Source organism: Cryptomeria japonica, chromosome 4, assembly GCF_030272615.1.
Source record: "Cryptomeria japonica chromosome 4, Sugi_1.0, whole genome shotgun sequence".
Classification (NCBI taxonomy): domain Eukaryota; kingdom Viridiplantae; phylum Streptophyta; class Pinopsida; order Cupressales; family Cupressaceae; genus Cryptomeria; species Cryptomeria japonica.
Genome location: NC_081408.1, coordinates 554,345,277 through 554,370,524, shown reverse-complemented (window position 1 = coordinate 554,370,524; position 25,248 = coordinate 554,345,277). Strand labels below are relative to the sequence as shown.

At 38.5% G+C, this 25,248-nt stretch overlaps 1 protein-coding gene across 5 annotated transcripts in view; it reads right to left on the bottom strand.

Moving 5' to 3' along the window:
• The window catches only part of LOC131029433 (allantoinase), a 275,629-nt gene that overhangs the window by 214,776 nt on the left and 35,605 nt on the right, over window positions 1–25,248 (bottom strand). For all 5 annotated transcript variants that reach the window (XR_009102774.2, XR_009102775.2, XM_057959908.2 and 2 more), the window contains exon 2: window positions 10,135–10,228. Coding sequence is in view for 3 of the 5 variants with exons in the window: in XM_057959908.2 (XP_057815891.1) it covers window positions 10,135–10,228 (94 nt within the window). In the remaining 2 variants the exon portion in view is untranslated. The remainder of the gene's footprint in view (window positions 1–10,134; window positions 10,229–25,248) is intronic.

The window sequence follows — 25,248 nt, the reverse complement described above, 5'->3', positions numbered from 1 at the left end:
TGAGGATCAGCCTCACAGTGTTCTTATTCCATTAGGTTCGCCTGATGGGAGGGATGATGCAGAATCTATTTTCGATGATGCACTACCTGAGTTCCCTCCGGAGAATAATCCTCCTCCTGCTGCTCCTGTTCCTGATCCTGAGCCTCTTCCAGCTCCTCCAGATGTTCGCACTTCTACTCTCTGGCCTAAATGGTGGGCCAAGACCATTAGTGATCTCAGGGATACTGAGCTCATTGAGGGTAGAACTTCCCGTAATAAGAGCAAACAACAGCATATAGTCAATTTTGCTCTCATGGCTAACATACACAGTGTTTTTGAGCCTCAGACATACTCAGAGGCTAAAGGTATACCTGAATGGGAACAGGCTATGGAAGCTGAGTTCCAAAGTCTTCAGAAGAATCACACTTGGGCCTTTTCTGATCTTCCTTCAAGGAAGAAGCCCATTAGCTGCAAATGGGTGTACAAAGTAAAATACAAAGCTGATGGAACCCTAGACAAGTATAAGGCTCGTCTTGTTGCTCGTGGGTTCTCACAGAAAGAAGGCATTGACTACGAGGAGACTTTTGCTCCTACAGCCAAAATGAGTACCATACGGCTCGTTCTTGCCTTAGCAGCCCAATTCAGTTAAAAAGTCCATCAAATGGACGTCAAGAGTGCCTTTTTGAATGGTGACTTACAGGTAGAAGTCTACATGACGCAACCCCCAGGATTCAAGGTTGCTGGTCAAGAACAGAAGGTTTGTAGACTAGTCAAAGCACTCTATGGTCTGAAACAAGCTCCTCGGGCTTGGTACATGAAAATTGATAAGTACCTGACAGATCATGGTTTTCAGCGGAGTCCATCTGATGCAAACCTATATATCAAGCATACTAGTAATGATATTCTGTTTGTGGTTGTCTATGTGGATGACTTAATCATTACTGGCAGTTCAGCACATTTGATCACTGGGATCAAACAGGATTTGTGCCGCACCTTTGATATGACAGATTTGGGACTTCTACATTACTGCTTAGGAGTTGAAGTCTGGCAGACTGAGAACAGTATCTTTCTCTCTCAGTCCAAGTATGCCAGAAGTCTTGTGGACAGGTTCAGAATGCAGGATTGCAAACCTGCCTCTACTCCTATGGAACCCGGGCTCAAACTTTCAGCTCAGTCATCTTCACCAGTTGTGGATGAATCTCTATTCAGGCAACTAGTGGGCAGCCTCATCTATCTTACTGCCACTAGACCTGACATCAGTTTTGCAGTGAGCTACATTTCACGCTTCATGACAGCTCCCAAGGCTAATCATTGGATAGCAGCGAAGCGTGTGCTGCGTTATGTGAGTGGCACTCCTGATTATGGACTTCTGTACACTCAGAGTTCTAATCCTATACTCCGTGGCTACACAGATTCTGACTGGGCAGGTTCGGTTGATGACCGTAAGTCTACAGCAGGGTATGTGTTTAGTTTGGGATCTGGTGCTGTCACATGGACTAGTAAGAAGCAGCAGGCAATGGCTCTCTCCTCGACAGAAGCAGAGTATCGGGGAGCAGTTAAGGCATCTTGTGAGGCGGTTTGGCTTCGACGAATGCTTGCGGATATGCATGTCTCCCAGGCAGGTCCTACTCCCTTGTTCTGTGATAACCAGGGAGTGCTCAAACTCACCAAGAATCCAGTCTTCCATGAAAGAACCAAGCATGTGGAAACTCAGTGTCACTATATTTGACAGCTGGTTGAAGACGGATCCATCCAATTGCTGTATGTTCCTACCTCGGAGCAGCCAGCAGACATCTTCACCAAGCCCCTTGGTCCTGATAAATTTGTAAAATTCAGGGGGTCTATAGGTGTAGTTAATAGATTGAGCATTAAGGGAGGGTAATAGAATATTAAAATAATGTTATTTTAGTATTAATGCTCAATAGTGTATATTCTATTCTAGTTAGATCGTCTTCGATCTTCTCAACAGTTTCTTATTAGAAACTTGCTATTCTTGTAAATATCCTTGTATTATTTATGAGCGTCTTGCTCATTCTGTTAATACATCAATTCTTTGAAATCCATATGCTTCTGCATTTGTTTTATGGTGGAGTACCACCTCTTCCCTTGCTACTAATGACTCTTCTAAGCGCTACAATATGAAACAAGTCTCTAAACAATTATCCAATGCCTCTTTGATGAATCACGAACCTCCTTCAATAGTCATAGTGCGGGCATGATGTGAGTTGTATCTCCTCCATCATGACTCTTTCAAACAAATTTAATTAAACATGTCCCTAAGCGGATTTATGTAATGTCCCTACTAGTTAGAGATCATTGCCCTGCAAAACAGATTGTTAGAATACAACAAATATATATATATATATAACTAATCTAATTTGCAATTAAACTTCAATTACTTAATTAACACTAATCTCAATTCTTATTTAATAAAAAGGATACGAATGCAGTACTGGGACATGTTCTTAGGCGGCTGTGAAGCTCGCCTTCTTGGAACCCATCTTGGTTCCAAGCCATACCAGGAAATCGAAGATTAATTTGATTCCTGTCTTGGATGTAATTTCTTATGCCCAAGCCATACCAGGAAATCGAAGGTTAATTCGATTCTTGTCTTGGATGTAATTTCTTACGCCCAAGCCATACCAGGAAATCGAAGGTTAATTCGATCCTTCTCTTGGATGTAATTCCTTACACCCAAGCCATACCAAGGAAGACCATCATATATGATCAATTCCTTGCCTTGGATGATGCATCTCATCATCCAAGTCTACCAGAGAGCACCGGCCAGATCTGTCTCTTCTTGGATGAACTTTGCCAACCAAGCCATAACATATATGCATATAGATTCTCAGTATATACTGCCTACCAAGGATTATCATAACCCCTGCATTAGACTAAGGGAATTTCTTCCCAATAGCCTCCATCATATAGCCACATCATTCATACTACATTCTACAATTCATTATCATTTTCATTCCATAATCTACATTTATATATTCCTATATTAACATGTATTCGGTAACATATATTCAGAAAATATTCATAAACATGTTCTCAGGAAAATTCATTAACATATTTTTGTGACTATTCATTAACGTATATTCACAAATATTCATTAACATATATCTAGAACTATTCATTAACATGTATTAAAATATTCATTACTATATATGTGTGTGTGTGTGTGTGTGTGTGGCACACACGTTCACACACATATATATCCTTTGTGAACCGCAGACATCACTTACCTGTCGCAGTCTGCTGTTGAAGCTCCTAGAGTGTAGTTCGCTTGCTATCCTCCCGTCTCCCTTTCTTCCCCTTGATCCCTTAATATCAGATTATGCCCTTAATCGATTCCTTGTGAAGAGTGTTACTGTCACATTAACTCCCTGTTCAATCTATATATATGTTTATCTCATCTTGCTGAGCATAAATATGTATATAAATATAATGATTGATTTGACGAGTATCAACCCTTAATCTCTACACTTTTTATGATAATATAGTTATTGATTGCACCTGATCCATCATATAATATAGTTTATGATAATATGTATATAAATATAATGATGGATTGTTTGCGGGATCAGCAAACAATCAACCGTTATGATGAGCAGTGACCGTCAGAGTTTTTCATCTCCTTGACACAGAGACTTCATCCAAGATCATAGGGGAAGGATGATGCATGGATTAGCAGGTGTGATGTTGTGGATGGTTATCACAAGTGTGAGAGTTTCACAGTGGCTGTAGAGAGACACAGTATCGAGGATGTCTCTTACTATCATTGTCTCTTCATGACAGATGGAGGTGGATTTAGTTTTATTTGGGATCCAGATGTTGATTCATTTGATACAGCATCTTATAGGGATTATAGTATGTTGCTCCAGATATTAATATTATATGGCACTTATATCAAAGGAGAGTAGCAGGAGTACTTTATGTCCTACGGGTGGTTTGTGTGGGATCATGGTATAGACATGTGTAGTACCTTTCTTTCGTGGATCCTACATGGGTTGCTTCACTTCAGATGTATAGATGTAGTCGTGGGTGTATAGTGATTGTTGACACTTGGACGGTATGTTCGGAATTTCACGAGGATGGAGCTGGAGTTTACCCACTATCCATCTCAACTTATCGAGCAGAGTGGGACGACAGTTGATCCACAGGTTGATTGTCATCAGATAGTTGACGTGAATGAGTTATGTGATGTTACTCCTAGTGAGTACTTTGAGCTAGTTGATGTGGCAGTTTCACCTGATTCTCTAGACAGGGTGATTGTTTCATTGCTGGTTGGTGATTACATATTTTTAGATGCCAGCCTGGATAGTGATGATTTTAGTCAGTATTATATATTGTCTAGTGAGTTGGCATTAGATCTTCCGGCACATCAGCAGCAGTGTGTAGCAGTTGTGTGTCACGTGTCAGATGGGGTCAGATCACAGAGGGTCTTCCATGGATTGGCATTCATTGGATATTATGACGGATGTTATGCATGTTGGTGATCACAGACACACTAGTGATCTTGGCATTTATGGATATTTGATCTATGGAGATGATATAGTTTTCCATTGCTCACTTGAGGTATTCAGCGGGAGCTATGCTTCGCTCTGGGACCCAGGCAATGTTGATTTGGCAACACAGGTGCTTCAACGTTTTGAGGAGCCATTCCAGACCAGGGTATTGCATGTTGTTTATATCAAAGATGAGCAGCAGTTACATGCAATGATTTGTTTACATCTTATTTGGGATGGTGGAGGATTGGTGTTTTAGTTGCTTGTGGGCAAGCAACTCCGAGAGGGGAGGATTGTCATGTCCCCTTTCTAGAGTGGACATCAGAAACGGAGGAGTTGGCCTATCATTGGAGTCTCATAGGCTAGCAGAGGTTGTTTGGGACTCATTCAGTGCATATAGTGACTGGATTTTGGCTTTACAGGCAGTTTGGAGCAGTTCCTTGATTTTAGGAGGCAGTTCCTACATTTTAGGAGGTTGTTCCTACTTTTAGGAGGTTATGACAGCATCCAGGGTTGGGGTTCCATGAGACCATTCCTTGGTTTCAGTTTCAGGAGATTTGGGTGTGTTTCCTAGTTTCTGGGAGCATCCCTAGATTTTAGGGATGAGACTGCCAGTTGATCCATGATTTCCGACATCAATCACAGACAGGTGACAGGTTCAGTTTCAGGCTTTTGGTGTGTTTCGAGCTTTTTGTAGCTATTTGGGTTATATTTTTAATACATTTAAATATTTCCTAAGTTAGCGTTTTAATATTTTAAATAAGGCTATGTCTATAGCCATTTTGGAGTAATAAGGGGTTTTTGGCTTCATCTGGATTCGTATACCCATGTGTTATAGCTGGTTGGAAAGGTCTTGAACTTTTCTAAATGATTTTCACTTGCCAGGGACCTTTGGGCGCTTGGAGTTATTTTATATTGAAAAAGTGGTGTTTTTTCTATACTTGGGCACCCAATATTGGGAAATATGACTTTATATTAAAGCGCACTTTTCATATATCTTTAGGGTTCGATTTGGAAGGAAAGAGATATAAGGAGAAGGAAGCCTAATCTCTCATTATCTTTTATATATTGAAAACTTGTTTGGTGCGATATTGCTCTGGTAGATTAATTCTTCAATCTGGGACGCAAACCCCATGATTGGTGCTGGCTGGGATGTAGCCCTCAGCTATTGATTGGCAGTGGATTCTTTTGGCATTGGCATTATTGGTCAGAGTGTATGCGCTATTCCTTATGGAGATTCAAATTGCTTGGTGAGGGTTTCAGTAGGGTGGTTGAATTTCCCAGCTGGGGCGTGATTGTTTCAGCTTGATGCCACCATTACAGTAGGTACACTTTACGCTGGAAGTGGTGAAGACTTTCATTCAGCCATAGCTGGTGTTCTTGGTTTGTGTTCATCATCTACCCTTCAGTTGGCACCATTATTGGATGTAAGCACATCCCCAGTGCGTAGGGAATAATCAGGATATTATAAATCAGAAATCTGCCTGGTACGATTTGTATCAATTCTGATTTAATTGAATGTTTTTACTTGTTTCAGCTCCTTCCTTATTTGTTGTTCTTTATTCATTACTTGCTTATATATTCCAAAAAAATACAAAAAGAAACCAAACATTCTGCAACTTCTCTCTATTCTGTAAGACCATCAACAAAATCACAAGAAAATATAGTTTATTATTTTAAAAATTACAGCAGATAAGCAAGGGGATCCATCAGGGATCTTTCATTATGGGACACCATATAGGGGTGTTTGCTGATGAAGACATTATACATTGCTGGGCATGAGATTATACCAGGAATAGTCAAGAAGTTGTGGTGAATTTTGGTATACACCTTGTTGATCACTTCATACATAGAAGGTAAGCCATGGCATATTGAAGAGGGGTCGTGGATCTTTGAAGAGCCTAAGCTAGCTGCCAACCATCCATAAGGAAGGGTGTGAGATTCTTGGAGTCACAGCAATTTTTTTAGGGGACATGAGACTTGGTGGCACTACCAGGAACCTAGGGGCAACAGTATTATATGCTACAATCAGAACTGAGGGTGGGATGTAGGCAGAAATGGAGGCTTTCAGGCCCCTTTGAACTAGGCGATTTATGATGTTACTTGGGCAAATGTTCATGTGACAATTCTGCCTTGCCAAAAGTATTGCTAAGGGTAGAGAATAAAGTCTTTCATTTCCCTACAATGGATTTGGAACAGCAAGATGTAATATTCAGTGTATCATTTCCAGATGTATAGAATGTATGTCAACTATTTTATAAATTACCTTAATTAAATCTATGAACTTCTGGTTTGATTTTATGATGAATATATGTTTTAAATTTTAGTTACTACCATTCCAAGTGATTGTTATCAAAAAGTCTCTTATAATAAGGTGAATACAAAGTGTTTGATGAAACATCTGCAAGTTAAAAATCAGCTAAATGGCACATTGGTGGGCAAGAATTTTTGGTATGGTTATTACATTTTGTGCCTTGTTTCTAGGTAGATGGGCCTTCCTGACATATTCCCACTTCTTTGGTGCACTTCAATTCTTGCTTCTAGGAGGTTACAGCTTGTTGATGTGTATTTGGAATTGCTTCTTTTGATGTGAACTACCTAACTATGGAGTTGCTTCTTACAACATATGTAGCTTAGTAAGGAGTTACACCTTGTGGTTTATGATATTCTATGATGGAGCTTGATTCCACATGATTTTTCAACTTATTGATTGCTTTTTGGCTCTTGGAAGAGTATTTTTCTGGCTCTAGTTCATTTCTTTGAGTTCTCATTATTCACTACTGCTGTCCCAATCTTCAAAAGATTGTTAGGGGTTTCCCGGATATTTTTCTTGACTCTTTCATTCTGATTTCATCGTAGCTCTTGTAGTAATGCCTTGGTCCATACTTTAGGAGATTGAGTTAGATAAATTGGTTTTCACTAGTTTCTTTGAGTTCTCATAATTCACTACTGCTGTCCCAATCTTCAAAAGATTGTTAGGGGTTTCCCGTATGTTTTCTTGACTCTTTCATGCTCATTTCATCGTAGCTCTTGTAGGAGTGCCTTGGTCCATACTTTAGGAGATTGAGTTAGATAAATTGGTTTTCACTAGTGTTCTAGTAGAGCACTAATGATCCTTTGCTCCAAGTGATCGAGAAATCAAGATGATGTCTCCAATACTTTGAAGCTATAGAAGCTTCAAAAGAGTGTTTTGTGACCATGAAATGTAGGATTTGTATCCTGATTGGCTTCAAAAACTGCTGCTTAGGAGACATGTTCATAGTATGTCATCTTTGTTCCTCCATGTTTGGTTTAAGAGGTGATGTTAGTGTATATTTCATGTTTGATATAAATCAATCTTGCCTTGCCCCTTCAATTACTCGTTGTATGTGTACCTTGAGATTCTTGGAGTTAAGGTTCTCATCTCCATGATACATTGGGTCATGTCGTTACTTGTGATCATTGTGTATCAAACCCAATGATTTACATTTTTTATCTAAAGTTACAAATCCATTTCTATCTACCTTAAATTCACTATGGCCTACATTAGTATATTAAAAGAAGACTGACCTGTTTTATATCCATTTGAGATAGGTGATTCTAAATTTATAAATATGTGAGGCTTGTGTCTCATTGATCATTTGTACTATAGTGATAATTTGGTACATTGTATGTACCATCAATTTCATCTCTCTCTCTCTCTCTCTGCTATTATGTATTGTCACATTGCATGTGAATTAAACAATTTTGGTGAAATGAAGTACCACATTCTCACAAAAACTAGCACAACTCAATTAGATTTGTGTTCTACTCCTAACATGACAAATTTAGGTCTTTTGTCCCTTCTCTTCTAGGAGTAACTTTCTAGAATGCTAATAATGGAGAGTTCAGTGAAATATGACAAAATTTTGTTGGAAAACTTTCATATGAATGATAATAAGTAGCTTTCTACTCCTATGGAGGCTGCTCTGAAGTTATCTAACAATAGTGAGTCATAGAAGGCTCGTCAGTTGTTTTTCAAAGGTGATGAACAACTTAATCTATCCTATGGCCATTAGGCCTGATCTTAGTTTTCTTGTGAGCTATATTCCAAGTTCATTAGTGAACAAAAGATACATCTTTGACAGTGCCAAAAAAAACTTAGAGATATTTACAGAGTATAAGAAAAATCTGCAGCTTGGTATTAAGGGTGTGATTATTTTCAGCTTCGTGGTTTCTTTGATGCTTTGTGGGAAGGTTCAACAGCTAATAGGATTTTCTTTTGATCAACGAAATCGATTTGTCTCATTTTCTATGAAAAAGAAGCAACAAATAGATATTTCCTTCAAAGAATCAGAATATAATTGACCTTGCAGCTTGTGAAGAAATTTGGTTAAGGAGATTGCTAATTTGAATCTTAAATGGAAGCAACAAAACATAATAAGATAGTCAGAAAACAATTAAAATGACCAAGATCCATTCTTTCATGCACACACAAAGCATATGAAGTGCATTATCATTATACTGGAAGCTTCACATACCTGTGTGTGTGTGTGTGAGATGACCAAGATCCATTCTTTCATGCACAAACAAAGCGTGCATGTGTGTGTGTGTGTCAGAAAGCAATTAAAATGACCAAGATCCATTCTTTCATGCACAAACAAAGCGTGCATGTGTGTGTGTGTGTCAGAAAGCAATTAAAATGACCAAGATCCATTCTTTCATGCACACACAAAGCATATTGAAGTGCATTATCGTTATACTGGAAGATTTTGTGTATGTGTGCGCGCGCGCGCGTGTGTGTGTGTGTGTTAAGGAATTAAAATGACCAAGATCCATTCTTTCATGCACACAAAGCATATTGAAATGCATTATCATTGTACTGGAAGCTTGCTCTGTCTCTGTGTGTGTGTGTGTGTGTGCAAGATCCATTCTTTCATGCACACAAAGCATATTGAAATGCATTATCATTATACTGGAAGCTTGCTCTGTGTGTGTGTGTGTGTGTGTGTGTGAGTGAAAGAGAGAATTGCAATATTGTTGGAATTAAGAAATTACAGCTGATATCTTTCACAAAACCACTTGGATCAGATAAATTCATGAAATGTAGAGATACGCTTGGTATGGCCATTGAAAGAGGCTATTGGAATATATATAATAGTCATACTTGGTAATAATGGTTATGTGTTGGTAATTTGCATTAGTTGATAGTGTGTAAGTAGATGACGGTTGCAAAAATCAATTGATGAAGGATGGCATAAATGTAATGCAGAATTGAGCACAATTTGGTTAAATGTTTCTCCTCTCCCTTACTATCTAGAATTATGGTTCATTCCCTATTACCATCACCACTTTGGCACTCTCCACCTTCATTTGTAATGTACAAAACAGGGAAAGTGAGTTTAAGAATTTCCTTATAGTGATCCAAAATGGCAATAATCAGTCATGCCTGAGTGTACAAATTTCTATTGAAGCCTGATTTAAAGCCTTATGCATATTGACGTTGTGATGTGGAAATTAATTACGGATTATTACATGTTTCCTGAAATCAGCTGAAAATGTTTAAGCCATGTGAGACAAATAAAAAAATTTCTATACAACATTCTCTATATGCAACTTTCTATTTGGAAATGTGTCCACAGAATATATATTCTCTGTATGTAGAATTGATTTCATCCTGACCCACCTGCTGCAGCTGTTATTCCTCCTGGAGTAAGCACACGATTGCTATATACCCAGAAGTGCTTATGTGGCAGCAGACTGCATCCATCATGTAGCCCCTGTCAATGAAGCAAAAGGTTATCTTATTACAAACTAAATAACGGCACTAGACTTGCTTTAATTGTATGCATGCCAGCAGATAATGGAATGTAAATACAAAGCAAAAATAGCAAGTAGACCTTCCAATAGACAAGTATAATTCACAAATCTATGATAAACTGATTTAAAGATCATAAAGGCTAATTCAAATTAGAAAAAAATGAGATACACCAGATAAAATAGGATGTATATTGTGAATGTAGAATGTCATGTGCGTGTATGTCTTGTCTTATTGAAAATGTAATTAGTTATAAAAGGACAATGAATTTCTTGGTAATTATGCGACAAACCTATGTGGGAAAGCCAATGCTAAGAGAGTCTTAATGCAATAGAAAGAAATAATGCCACACCCACAAGATAGCAAAATAATTTACCTTGGAAATATCTTTTGAGATAAAAATGAGCAAAAATATCACTCAATTTATTAACTCAACTCTTCACAACGGAATAAGATATTTCACACTTACGTGTGAGTATTTATAGGCATGCCATATGCCAATATGGGAAACAAGTATATATATGAATAGCTGGTGTTGGTAGTTTGACAATTTTTGGTCATATTGTGTGTGGGTGCAATAGGCACTAGGAAGGCCATTATGATAGCTCATAGTTTTTATGCTCTAATAATCCTCAAAACCAAAAAACGTGCAATAAATATGCAGTGGTGTGAAATGGCAAGAAGAAGAGCAAAAGTATTGCCCAAGAGATAGTCCCCAAACAACAGGAATCAAATATCATGATTCTTTTTGTTTCCTATGATCAATGTGCTGCTAATGCTAGCCATCCTTCTACCTCTTACTAAAATCAAGACACCAGGAGTGTATAATCAAAGCTTAAAAAAGAGCTTTGGAAGAGAAAGGTGCACCAGTTCCTAAACAAATATCCATCTCTATGAGAGAAAACTGTCATGAACCCATTTGTAATAAAGCGAAGGAAGTAATTACTATAATACTCAAGTTAATGACTTTATTGTATAACATTGTATAAAAAAATTAAAAAATAAAAAATTTATTATTTTCAAAAGAAAAAGCCCAATATGATGTTAAAAAGTGTTTTTAAAAGTGGGCCCAAAGTAATGATAAAAAGTGTCACAAGGACAAAGGCACCGATTGAAAGAATAAACTAAAAAGAAAAGGAAATCCTAGACACTTTTAGAAGAGGGCTAAAATTAGTAAATAAAAGATTATAAAAGAAGTGTTGGCGAAGACATTCTTGTTTATAGAGGTAATTCCACTCAGGAATTACATTGATGCTAATTTTGAAGGTTTCCACATTTTTAGAATCTGAGGTTTGCAGGTTTTCAATATGTTTTAATTTGGTGTGTCCAAAGAAGTTATTTTGTGACATTAACAATTTTTGGGTCATTTGATAAATAGCCCCCCACCCCCCCCTTTAGAATAGTAATCTACCTCTGCATGCATGCAAAGGGATGGTATATTTGTCGGTGCATGCAAAGGGATGCTATTATATTGTCTGTGAATAGGGAGGTTACTATAGAAGCCGGGAGGGTTATATATCATTGCCCACACACGCCTGCGCCGCCCTCCTCCAATTATAGTTGGGGGGCCTGGGAAGATATAGTTGGGTGGGACCCTAAATGTCTACATTTCTCTACTCCCGGAAACAACCCCTGTCCCCTGAATTCCAACCCTCTTCTCCCTAAGTACCTAGTTCGAAGGCTCTTGTGAGCATGGAAACATCCACCCCGGATGTGGAAGCTCACGAGGAGCCATCGTCAGGTGAACCCTCTTCCCCCCTTCTGATACAATCACAAATGTAGGAGCACACGAGTTCTCTACCCAAGGTGAGCGGTCTACTCCACAAATACACCATCAAAACCACAAGGAAATGATGCATCTCCAAGATTCTACTAGAATAGAAGAGGTAACAATAATGGTGGTGGGAGTAGGAGTAGAATACACTACAACTGTAGGGGAAATCTAATCATACAATGCTGACAATGTAATGAATAGGGGCATTTTGCAAGATAATGTCAAAATAACAACTAGACAAAACGGCACTATTATGTAAATGGTGTGAACCAAAAGATCATGAGGACACTAATTGTTTGAAACAAAAATCTAGCATCAACATGATTGATGTAGGGCAAAAAGATGTAATATTAGCCATTTCTCAAGCACAAACAAAGAAGGCAATATACCCAAACCCTCATGCAAAAAAGGAAAGCTTTGTGAAGCTAGAGTGGAAGTAGAACAAGTTATGTCAATGGAAATGATCATGCTCCAATGAACAAGCAAGTACTTCCATGATTCTAGAATCAAATAAGAATATTGCAAGATACGTGCTACAAAGCACCATACCAGTCAAGATGCACAATCAATTGCAAAGCATTCTAGAATTGAGGACTATGATGATAAGAGAAAAAACGATAGTCCAAGAGAAGAATGCAGATATAATAGTAGACCCTCTAGTACATGGTGACCAAGTGATAGATACTATGTTGTTGACAGTGAACTTGGCAAAGAAACCTACAATGGTGCATATGGAGATTCTTGGGAAGAACCTCACAAATATAAACATTGACAAAAAATATAGAGTAAATGTACTACTTGAAGATACCTACAAGAGCCTAGGCCATAGTTGGAAAACTCACAAATTTCTTGCAAGCCAAAAGACTTAGCAAGATACTCGCCTAAAAAATCGTCAACGATTTTGATAAAAACTTGATGTTGGTGTACATTTTATCATATACCGAACATTAGAATAAAGTACCCAAAGATAATTTATCCTCTCTTGAACAAAATCACCACGTATGCTAAGATTGCTAGAAGATCATATGGTGATTCCAAGATTTCTTTTGTCAAGTCTTGACGTGTGGATAAGCTCAATGGGCGTTGCGATATGCTGGTAATACACAAAGGGACTTACGTTTGAATTGTTTACAACTTTGGGATTTAGACGGGTTTATCAATTGATGCTCTTCTCTTTTTGGATTTTCGGATTAAGACTTTCAAAAAGGATAAAAAGGATAAGGGTTTAGAAGTCTACTCTACTCCTATGAATTCAAGAGACAGTATTGATTTGATGAACTCAATAAACTACACAAAGCGGATGCAATCTTCAAGGAATGTGCTTATGATCGAAAGTTTAAGCATACACAAAAGGGAAAGCTCAGACTAACTTTGCATAATGAATTAAAATCATATATTCATCAAAAGTATGAGCGGAGATACACCATGAATCAATACTTATCAAATCTTTCATTCAATCTAACAACATGAAACAAAATATGTAATGTCCCCTTCTCAATGATATGTTTTCAATGGTCCATTGGCCTATTCCGGAGACCCGTAGGCTGTGGAATGGAGAATTAGGGTTTCAAACGTTGGTGAAGCGAGAACTTACTATTTTTAATAAGTTAGGGTTTGGTTGTTTGGATGATGTTGTCTTACTGAGCTTTCCAAGCTCTATCACTGGGTGCGAAGATCATGCTTTTCGGAGGAGTAATTCATGACTTACTATTTTTAGTAAGTGGCAGTATGGAGCATTTCTATTTTTAGTAGTGGACAGGGTCCTAATCCTGCAGCAGTTCAGTGGTCTTCTTTGCTCGGCTTCATCCTAGTTTTGGTGATGATCAGTATAGGAGTCATAAGTGATTTAATTAAATATTATTTCCTTGTCCTAAGGTTTAATATTTAATTAATTTTATTATTTTTACTACTAATTAATGACTTTGGAAATTGTGCATAACATGATGTCTCCTTTAATTAATTTTATTATTTTTACTACTGATTAATGACTTTGGAAATTATGCATAACATGATGTCTCCTAAGTTGCTAGGCGAATTGTTTATGTCTTGAAGGGGGACGCCAATATTAAAAAGACATAAATCATGGTCCTTGCTGGCTAGGCATGATTTTGACTTGAAGTATGGTGCCATCTTTGGGTCCACTTTGGTAAATGTGATGCAAATGGGACAGATGAATTTGGGCGTAATTGTGAGCATTTGCATTTGAATTTGGGAGCAAGAAGTTATAAATAAGAGCCTTGGGCTCTGATTTTGGGTACCTTCAAAAATTGCATCGTTATGCTATCGGATTGGCGTATGAACTTGAAGCTTCGGAGTGTGGCTCCCTAGTATTACCAGTTTTGTACTTGAGACATAGTAGCTAGCTGAGTGGTGTATTCTTGTGACATTTTCAGTGCATATTTTCAGTATCTTGGAGTGTGGTGTGTTTTCTGGAGTTGCTGGTTTGATGTGGCTGAAGCAAGTTTTCAATCATACCTCCCTACCTAAGCGACAATTCATTCTAGGTACTGGCTCAAACCTCTTCTATGCAATTGGCTATATATTTTGTAAGTTTGCAGCACTTTATTTGGAGTTTTAGATTTTATTATGCAAATCAAAATTTTCTAGTTAGGCGTGGGTTTTGGTGAGTGTATTGGGATGTGTGCAAGGTGTTTTGGGGTGTTTGGTAGCTCCTCTTTGGTTTGTTCTTAGACGCTGCTTGTCTAGTGTTTGTTTGGGAGTGATTTGGGGTGAATTGAAGGAGATTTGAGTGAGATATGAGCATTTTAGTGAGTTTATGTGTTGCTAGTTATGCATTTCCAGCCTGCTGACTTTTATATCAGATTCCAAGAAGTAAGTGTTGAGTTATTTTGATGATAGTTATCTCATGTGTTCAGCATTATACTCCTCTATCTTTCCTCACTATTGTAAGGTTAAGTAGTAGTACTACTAACCGTTTCTGGATTGTATTCTTCATATCTCGCTGAAAAATGGAAGAGGCTGGTTTGATGCCTATATCTAATATTTTGTAACTTAGTCCTCCCACTGCATAAGCGGTTGATTGATATTGGTTGTAATGATCCTCCCACTGCATAAGCGGTTGAGTTGAGTTTGTTCGGTGTATTTAGTCCTTCCGTTGAAATATTGCGGTCGAGTGATTTGTGTTTGGAGTATTGTTCTCTTGGCTGGTTTACCACCAAGTTCTTTGCTTTCCCGCTGGATAAGTGGAAGAGGTTGGCTTGCCACCCGTTATTGTATTTAGCAATTCAGCAGTTTATCTCTAACGATCCCCTACTACTGTATGCTCTCACTCTCCCAGTCTGGGCTCTCGGTGATCAAAAAGTGTAGGGTTCCTTTCAGTTGTTTGGATTTCATTATTTTAACCCTAACGGGTGATTGGTGTGTTTGTGATATTGCTTTAAATATCAAAAAAAAAAATAGTGGGAATATTACAATGGTATCAAAGTTGGCTTTCCTACCAGCCTGTGAGTTTCAGAGTGGTCAAAGTTCTCCATGAGTGACAAAGACGTCCGTTACTACAATAGAGAACAGAAGAGACAACAATTTCAGATTCCTTTATTGCTGGAAGAAGATACCTTTTCAGAGGTATTGAGAAACAGAGGGAAAGAAGTGGATTTTGCAGATTCAGTAGATTCGATGGCAGATAAGGCTACAGAATAGAATGAGGCACCTCACACAAAGGCTGAGAGACAATTCAATGCCATGATGGATATGATCTCTCAATTTCTGGCCAAACTTAACCAGAATGTTGTTGGGACCCCTAATCAACCCAACAATGGACCGGAACCTAGTACTTCTAATGCTCCTATAGGAAATGGGAATGGGAGTAATACTGGGAGCAACAGTGGAGGTTTAGCCCCAAGACCTCAGCAAACCTGTCTTCCTACCAAGAGAAGCACAACAAGCCGAAATTAGATACCTATAGCTGATGAAATAAGGAACAACTATATGGAGTATGCTTTTCTCCCTGGAGAGATCTGAGATATCCTCACCCTGGATCAGTTCATGAATCAGAAAATGAAGCGAGGAAGGAGGAATGACAATAGATTTTTTGCCCCAAGAGATTATCAACAAGCTCTTGGTAGGGTGACTCTAGCACATTTTGATGGAAGCACTAAGAGCACAGCTAGAGCATGGGTGCAGAAGTTGGACAATTTTTTGTCCTTGAAGCCTATGACTGAAGAAGACGCCATCAAGTTCGATAGTTTGCACTTGAATGGAGTGGCCCACGAATGGTGGTACCATGGGTTGGTCACCATTGGTCGTAACTTAATCACCACATATGCTGATTTCACCAACAAGCTCATTGAAAGGTTTGATACTAAGGACCCGGAGGTGAAATTTAGAGAACTTGCTCAACTCAAACAACAAGGTTCTTTGGGAACTTTCATAACTGAGTTTCAAAGTCTTTCAGTTATGGTTAGTAGCATCTCGAAGAAAAGGTTGGTGGTCCTATTTACTGAGGGACTTGAAGAACCATTGAAAGGTTGGGTAAAAGCCTTTGACCCAGCCACCTAGGCTAATGCAATCTGTTGATACATAATAGCTTTGATAAGATAAATGATTGAATGGGAGATAAAGATAAATGAAGTCTCCCATTCAATCATCTATCTCATTGATAGATAAATTTAGATCTCACTGATTATTCCTTTATCTGATATTTATGTTATAATTGCTCTCCTTATTCTGTTACAGCATTTATCAATTATGTTACTCATGCAAACTGATGATTAAATTAAGTGCAAACTATTAAACTGATAAATTGATAATGATCAGGTCTTATTCTAATCCTCCCGATTCGTTATCGGGTTACCACTTTAATAGCCACCGAATTTACAATGATCGGGCTTAATGCATTCCACCGACTAACTAATGTTATCGGGGTAAATTAATTGATAACTGACTAACTTAAGTTATCGGGTTTAATCTGCTTTAATTGCCACCGATTACCATCGGCCTAGTTATATTGATAACCAAAATGATATTGGTTCATTTGCATATGTGATGGCACCGATTAAGCAATCGGTTATGGAGGGACACGACCAAGGGGTATCTTGGTCGGTCATGTCCAAAGGACATGATCGATCAAGGTACCACTTGATCGGTCCCCTCCATGATATATATACACCGATAAAATGTTGTGGAGAGAACATAGAAAACATTAATGCTCTCTCTCCACCTGCAACAAAGAAAAGAAATCAGATTTATTATATTGTGAAATAACGTATACTTGAAAGGAAAATTACTTTGAATATAACTTGCACCTTGAATTGAAAATTGATATACATTTACATGGTATCAGAGCTATAGTTAAATCGAACCTGAGGCTATTCAATTTTGTGGAAAATTCAAGACAAGCATATATCCAACATCACATTTCTCCAAATGGCTAGCACTATCAGATTCAAAGATAGACTCAGAGGAGGCAATGATTTCTCAGCATGGAAGTTCAGAGTTAAGATGATTCTAAGAGAAAATAAAGTTGAATCATTTGTAAAAGCTGAAACTACGGAACCTGAGACTGAACCTGACAAAGCGACATGGATAGAGGGAAATGAAAAAGCCATCAAAATCATAGTTGATGGGGTGAGGAATAATATTATGCCCATCATAAGGAAACATGAAACGGCCTACAACATGTTCAAAGCACTTGAAGATGCATTTGAGATATCCAATGCAAGTAGAACCTTGGCTTTAAAGAGAGAAATAAATCATATAGCTATGATCAAAGGGGAGTCAGTCAATGCCTACTTCATGCGGATATCAGCCCTAAGGGATGAGCTAGAAACCCTTGGATAAGAGATCCAAAGCAAAGAATTAACACTCATTGCTCTAGATGGGTTGCCTAGTATATGGGAAACGTTCGTCCAAGGCATTAGTGTAAGGGCTAAATATCCAAAGTTTGAAAGGCTAAGGGCAGACTGTCTCCAAGAAGAATCAAGGTTAAATAAAAAAGGGATCAAAAAAAAGAATATAGATGAAGATCTTCAAGTCCTAAATACAAACTCTAATAAGAAAAGCAAGCAGAAACAATTTAGGAAGAGGAAAGGTCGTCAAGGCAAGAACACCTCCAAGAAGGATCTTTCACATATTCAATGTTACAGGTGTGACAAATTTGGACATTATGTTGCCAAATGTCCGAAAAGAACCAAACAACAAGCCACATTTGCCAAAGCAAGAAAATCTAAAAGGGAAGACGACTCCGAGAAGTATGTACTCTATTCAGCACTTACAAACCAAGCATCAAACAAGGTTAACTCCTGGGTGATCAACAGTGGCTCATCCAGACACATTGCAGGGTTTAGAGAAGTGCTAGACTCCATGATAGAGGAGAATGATGAGGAAGTGACTATCGGAGATGACTCCACACATCCAGTCAGAGGAGTTGGAACCTGCACCATCAGACTGAAGTCAAGCGTATCATTGCAACTTAAAGGAGTACTATATGTCCCAGGCATCAAGAGAAATCTAGTCTCTATATCAGCACTAGAGGATAATGGGTACAGAGTGACCTTCATGGACAACATAGTGTTGGCTTGGCCAAGGAATTCATCTATCAAGAAAGCTAAAACCATTGGTCAAAGACAAGGCTACTTGTATGAGCTGTGCACAGAGCCCAACCTAGCCCTAATCCATGAAGCTACAGATGTTAATGAAGTTTGGCATAGAAGACTAGGTCACCTGAATTTTAGAGCTTTGTCATCAATGAGAAACCTTGTCACAGGTCTACCTAAGTTAAAGCAATATCATTCAGGGGCATGCAAGGGATGTGCCCTAAGTAAAAATACTAAGGGTGTTTTTCAAATAGTACTAGGAAAACAAGCAAAGTTTTAGAGCTAGTTCATTCTGATGTTTGTGGACCTATGTTCGTACCTTTTTTAGGGGGTTTTTGTATTATGTAATATTTGTTGATGACTACTCTAGGAAAACTTGGATCTACTTTCTAAAATGTAAAGAATCAGAAGAGATCCTTAATAGGTTTAAGGAATTTAAACCACTAACAGAAAACTACTCAAGAAATAAAATTAAAACCTTGAGAACTGACAATGGGGGGGAATACACCTCAGATTTGTTTAAGGATTTTTGTAAAAATACTGAGATTAAGAGAGAGCTTACTATACCTTATAACCCTCAACAAAATGGGGTAGCTGAGAGGAAAAATAGGACAATTGTAGAAGCTACCAAAGCCATGATTCTTGATCAGAATCTAAATACCAATCTTTGGGCAGAAACAACCAACATTGATGTATATATACAAAATAGATGTCCTCACTCTCATCTTGAAGATAAAACCCCTAAGGAAGTCTTTACTAAAACAAAGCCAGATATCAGCCACCTTAGGATATTTGGCTGCCTTGTCTATATTCATGTACCTAAGGAGAAAAGATTAAAATTAGAGCCTTTTGGAAAAAAGGGAATACTTGTAGGATATAGTGAAACCTCCAAGGCCTACAGAATCTATATACCTGGTCAGAGGAATATTGAACTGAGTAGGGATGTAATCTTTGAAGAAGACTTAGCCTTCAAAAGAGCCCAAAGCTCAATAGAACCTGAAGCCTATATTCCTACCCCTAGCACAGATGAAGACCCTGCTCCTGAGCTTCAGAGGGAGAATCTTGAGGAAAATGAAGATGAAACTCAAAACTCACCTTGAGAAAATCTCAAGAAAAGACCACTATGGGCCACCAAAACTGTAGAAGAAGCTCAGAAGTATGTTCCTCCTTCAGGAACCTTCAGAGAAAGTAAAAGGCCTAACAAATTCATTAACTATGTTGCCCTTATGAATGATCTTTCAAAAGTTGAACCTAACAATGTATCAGATGCACTTAAACTTCAAATATGGAAGGATGCCATGTCTGAGGAATATCAGTCCATAATAAAGAATAATGTTTGGGAAATTGTTTCTACGCCAACTAGAAAATCTGTTGTTTCTTCCAAATGGCTTTTTAAAATCAAACATGTTGCAGATGGCAGTAGTGAAAAACACAAGGCCAGATTTGTAGCCAAAGGGTTCTCTCAAAAGGAAGGAATTGATTATGAACAAGCATTTGCACCTGTAGCCAGATACACCTCAGTAAGAGTCGTCTTCGCCATTGTAGCAGCAAAGGGGTGGAAAGTTCATCAGATGGATGTTAAGACAGCATTCCTTAATTGTGAGATCTCATAAGAAGTATACCTAGAGCAACTTGAAGGGTTTGAGATTCATGATGCAGAGTCTCAAGTGTGTAGAATCAAGAAAGCTCTCTATGGGCTTAAACAGGCTCCCAGGGCCTAGTATGAAAGAATTGATACTTACCTCTCAGAACTACGCTTCTCTAAGAATGATGCAGATCCTAATCTCTACTATAGGCAAAACAAAGGTGATATGTTAATATTGATTTTATATGTTGATGATTTATTAATCATAGGAGAAGATCAGCTTATAGATCAATGCAAGAAAGATCTTTCTAAAGAATTTGATATGAAGGACTTGGGACTCCTTCATTACTTCCTAGGCTTGGAAGTATGGCAAAATTCTGATAGCATTATACTAAACCAAGGAAAGTATACCTTGGACATTTTGAAGAGATTTGGAATGATAAACTGCAGACCCATGACCTCTCCAATGGAAACAAATCTTCATAAACTTAAGGAAGCAGCAGCAGAGTCACAACCCACTGATCCTACTCACTACAGGCAAATGATTGGGTCCCTGATGTATCTGGTAAATACAAGACCAGATATTTGTTATGCAATTAATGCTTTGAGTCAGTTTATGTGTGAGCCAAAGGAGATACACCTGATAGCAGTAAAACACATTATGAGATATCTACAAGGTACTCTAAACCTTGGTCTAAAATATGAGAGAGTTGATCTAGATCTACACGGATTCACAGATTCAGATTGGGCTGGAAGTGTGACTGACAGGAAAAGCACCTCAGGATGTTGTTTTAGTTTAGGTTCAACCATGATATCTTGGATCAGCAAAAAGCAGTCTTCAGTAGCACAGAGTTCCATTGAGGCCGAATACATTGCAGCTTCCATGCCTGCCCGAGAAGCAGTATGGCTCAGGAAGTTGCTTGTAGGATTATTCAGTGAACCAATGAAACCTACTGTTATCCATTGTGACAACCAGAGTTGCATAAAACTTTCAATAAATCCGATGTTCCATGACAGATCCAAGCACATTGAGATTCCATACCATTATGTGCGAGATATGGTAGACAGGAATGTGATTCAGTTGGAATATATTTGTACAGGAGATCAGACAGCAGATATTCTTACCAAACCACTTGCCAGAGTAAAGGTTGAACACTTTAGAAAAGGTTTGGGTATGATAGAAAGGTAATTTGCTTTGTAATCTATACTTACATATCAATAAGATGTTTAATGTGTAAACTTCTTTGTCGTGTTAGGACTTTTTATGGGTTCAACCCCCTGTGTTCATTTCTAAGAGGTAATGATCTCTCAGATAATGAACACTTGTATAAAAACATTATAAGGTGATGATCTTATAATGATCAAACCAGTTATCATGTGTGATTTTTGATATGTCATGGATGTGCCATGATTATGTTGTGGTAAAACATTTGGAAAGATGTAGGTGCACATACCACAATGTGGATAAGTTGAGAATTTAATTATTCTCATGTCTTAATCCTTAGTATTGCTTGTTTTGCAATACTGATATCATGTGCTTAGGTGATATCATATCATCACAAGGTGATGAATTTCTTGTATCACGTGTTTAGGTGATACTCCATGTCACGTGCTTAGGTGATATGGTTACTTGTATCATATGTTTTGATGATACTTCATGCCATGTGTTCAGATGATATGAACCCTTGGAGAATGAGATTATACACTATATAAGGAATACTGGTCATCAAGAGAAATGTGATGCTAGACACTTTGTCTGTTATTCATCTTCCCAAGCTAAGAGGGAGTGTTGATACATAATAGCTTCGATAAGATAAATGATTGAATGGGAGATAAATGAAGTCTCCCATTCAATCATCTATCTCATCGATAGATAAATTCAGATCTCACTGATTATTCCTTTATCTGATATTTATGTTATAATTACTCTCCTTATTCTGTGACAGGATTTATCAATTATGTTGCTCATGCAAACTGATGATTAAATTAAGTGCAAACTATTAAACTGATAAACCGATAATGATCGGGTCTTATTCTAACCCTCCCAATTCATTATCGGGTTACAACTTTAATAGCCACCGAATTTACAATGATCGGGCTTAATGCATTCCACCGACTAACTAATGTTATCGGGGTAAATTAATTGATAACCGACTAACTTAAGTTATCAGGTTTAATCCACTTTAATTGCCACCGATTAATATTGCCACCGATTACCATCAGCCTAGTTATATTGATAACCGAAATGATATCGGCTCATTTGCATATGTGATGGCACCAATTAAGCAATCGGTTATGGAGGGACACAACCAAAGCAATCGGTTATGGAGGGACACGACCAAGGGGTATCTTGGTCGGTCATGTCCAAAGGACATGATCGATCAAGGTACCACTTGATCGGTGTCCCCTCCATGATATATATACACCGATAAAATGTTGTGGAGAGAACATAGAAAACATTAATGCTCTCTCTCCACCTACAACAAAGAAAAGAAATCAGATTTATTATATTGTGAAATAATGTATACTTGAAAGGAAAATTACTTTGAATATAGCTTGCACCTTGAATTGAAAAGTTATATACATTTACACAATCAAGAAGGCTCGAAGCATGGAGTTGGCTGCCCCAAAGAACAAATTTCAGTCCAAGCCTTTCTCTTTCTGAAAGGATAAGAAGTATACAAATTAGAGCAAGAAGTTCCCTTCGCGAATGGATGATGAGCTTCGTCAAGAGCTCCGGAGGAAGAATATTTTCTATTCTTGCAGAGAACCTTGGGCCCCAAAGCATAAGTGTCATGGGAAGGGCAATTTGCATCAAATGGAGTGCTATTCTGCTGATGGATCAAATTCTGAAATGTCAGAACAGCAGACTGAAATTGAGGACAGCGAGTATGAAGAGGCTCCTGAAAAGCCTGAAATTGGGTCAGATGACAGAGGAAAGGATGCTCAACTCTCGAGCATTCACAAGAATGAGTCCTTTAGAGTTTGGGGTGTGATAGGAGAGCATCGTGTCATTGCTCTCATTGACACAGGAGCAACTCAAAAATTTCATTGATGAGAGGATTGTTGCAAAGAGGGCAAGTGGCAGAGGAAATTGAAGGCTTCAAAGTCATGGTAGCCAATGGCTCCACTATATCTTGCAACCGAATGATTTCCAACATGTCTCTGAAGTTAGGAAACCATGAGATTCGAGATGATTTCTTTGTGGTTAGCATTGGAGGGACCGATGATGCAGTCCTTGGGATTCAGTGACTGAGATCTCTTGGTGAGATCACATTAAATTTGCAAACCATGGAGCTGAAATTCATGTCTGATGGGAAGAAGGTGGTATTGAGAGGAATGTTGAATGGTGGACTTAGAGTTGTTTCATTGAAGAGGATGGAGAGGCTGATCCGCCATAACCACGTGGAGTGGGCAGCAGCTTGTTTGATAATGCCGTCAAACCCATTGGAAGCCAAGGGCAACTACTCAGCAAACATTCAAGCATTGGTTACAAACAAAAGTAAGGTCCTTGGGAAGCCATATCTTGATAGACCTCCTGGGGTTATGGTCATGCCTTCCAAATCACTAGAGGAGAATCAGAGCTATCACGAAGACATTCAGGATTTGATAACCAAGAGAAGTAAAGTGTTTGAGAATCCACCTCCTGGTAGACCTCCTGAAAGAGGTGCAAAACAAATCATTGAGCTTGAAGAAGGAGCTAAGCCGGTTATGACTACTCCATATCGGTACCGCAAGAAGCAGAAGGATGAGATCAAGAAAGCAATCCAGGAGTTGCTTGACATGGGTTACATACGGCCAAGCAAAAGCCCATTTGCTTTGGCTTTTGTCTTGGTGAAAAATAAGGATGGGACCATGAGCATGTGCGTTGATTACCGGGACCTGAATCAAAAAACTATAAAGAATCGGTATCCTATCCCGAGAATTGATGAGCTCATTGATGAGCTACATGGTGCAGTGTTCTTCTCTAAGATTGATCTCAGGTCGAGGTATCATCAGATTAGGATGAGAGCTTCAGATGTGGAGAAGACTGCTTTCAGATGCCACTTTGGGCATTTTGAGTTCCTAGTCATGTCCTTTGGCTTAACTAATGCCCCTGCCACATTCCAGTCATGCATGAACAAAATCTTCTAGAAACAGTTGAGGAAGTTTGTGCTCATATTCTTTGATGACATAATCTTGGAAGGAGCACTTACAGCACTTGGATGAAGTGTTGAGCATACTGGAATCCAAGTCCCTGTTTGCAAAGGAGTCCAAATGTGAATTTGGAATGGAAGAATTGCTCTACCTTGGTCACATTATCAGTGCAGGAGGTGTGAAGGTTGACCCTGAAAAGATTAGAGTTGTCATTGATTGACCTCCTCCTGAGAACATAACACACTTAAACGGATTCTTGGGTCTTTACCGTTTTTATCATAGGTTTGTGAAGGGATACTCTCAGTTGGCTGCCCCCCTCACAGATCTTACAAGGAAAGGAGCTTTTGAATGGTCAGGAAAGGCACAGATAGTATTTGATCAGTTTAAGGGGATCATGAGCTCCTGCCCTGTTTTGGCTCTACCTGATTTCACCAAGCCTTTTGAACTGCAGTGTGATGCATTTGGAGAAGGTGTTGGTGTAGTCCTCATGCAAGACAAGCATCCTATAGTCTTTGAAAGCAGGAAGTTGAGAGGGCCTGAAAGGCTATATTCAATATATGACAAGGAGATGCTTGCCACAATGCATGCCCTTGCAAAGTTCAGGCAGTATCTTGTGGGGAGTAAGTTCGTTGTTAAGACTGATCATAACAGTCTTAAACACTTCATGCATCAGAAAGACTTGAACGAAAGGCAGCAGAAGTGGGTGAGTAAGTTGCAGGCTTACGACTTTGACATCGAGTATGTCAAAGGAAAGAATAACATTGTGGCTGATGCATTGTCCAGAAGCCCCATTTGAGCTCACTGTATGAGCTTACTGCTGATTGGAGGGAGTTGTTGCTTGCTGATTATGCCAAAAATCAGTTTGCAACCAGCATCATAGAGGGTACTTTTCATGATGAAAAGTACAAATTGGTTGAGGGGTTGATTCTATA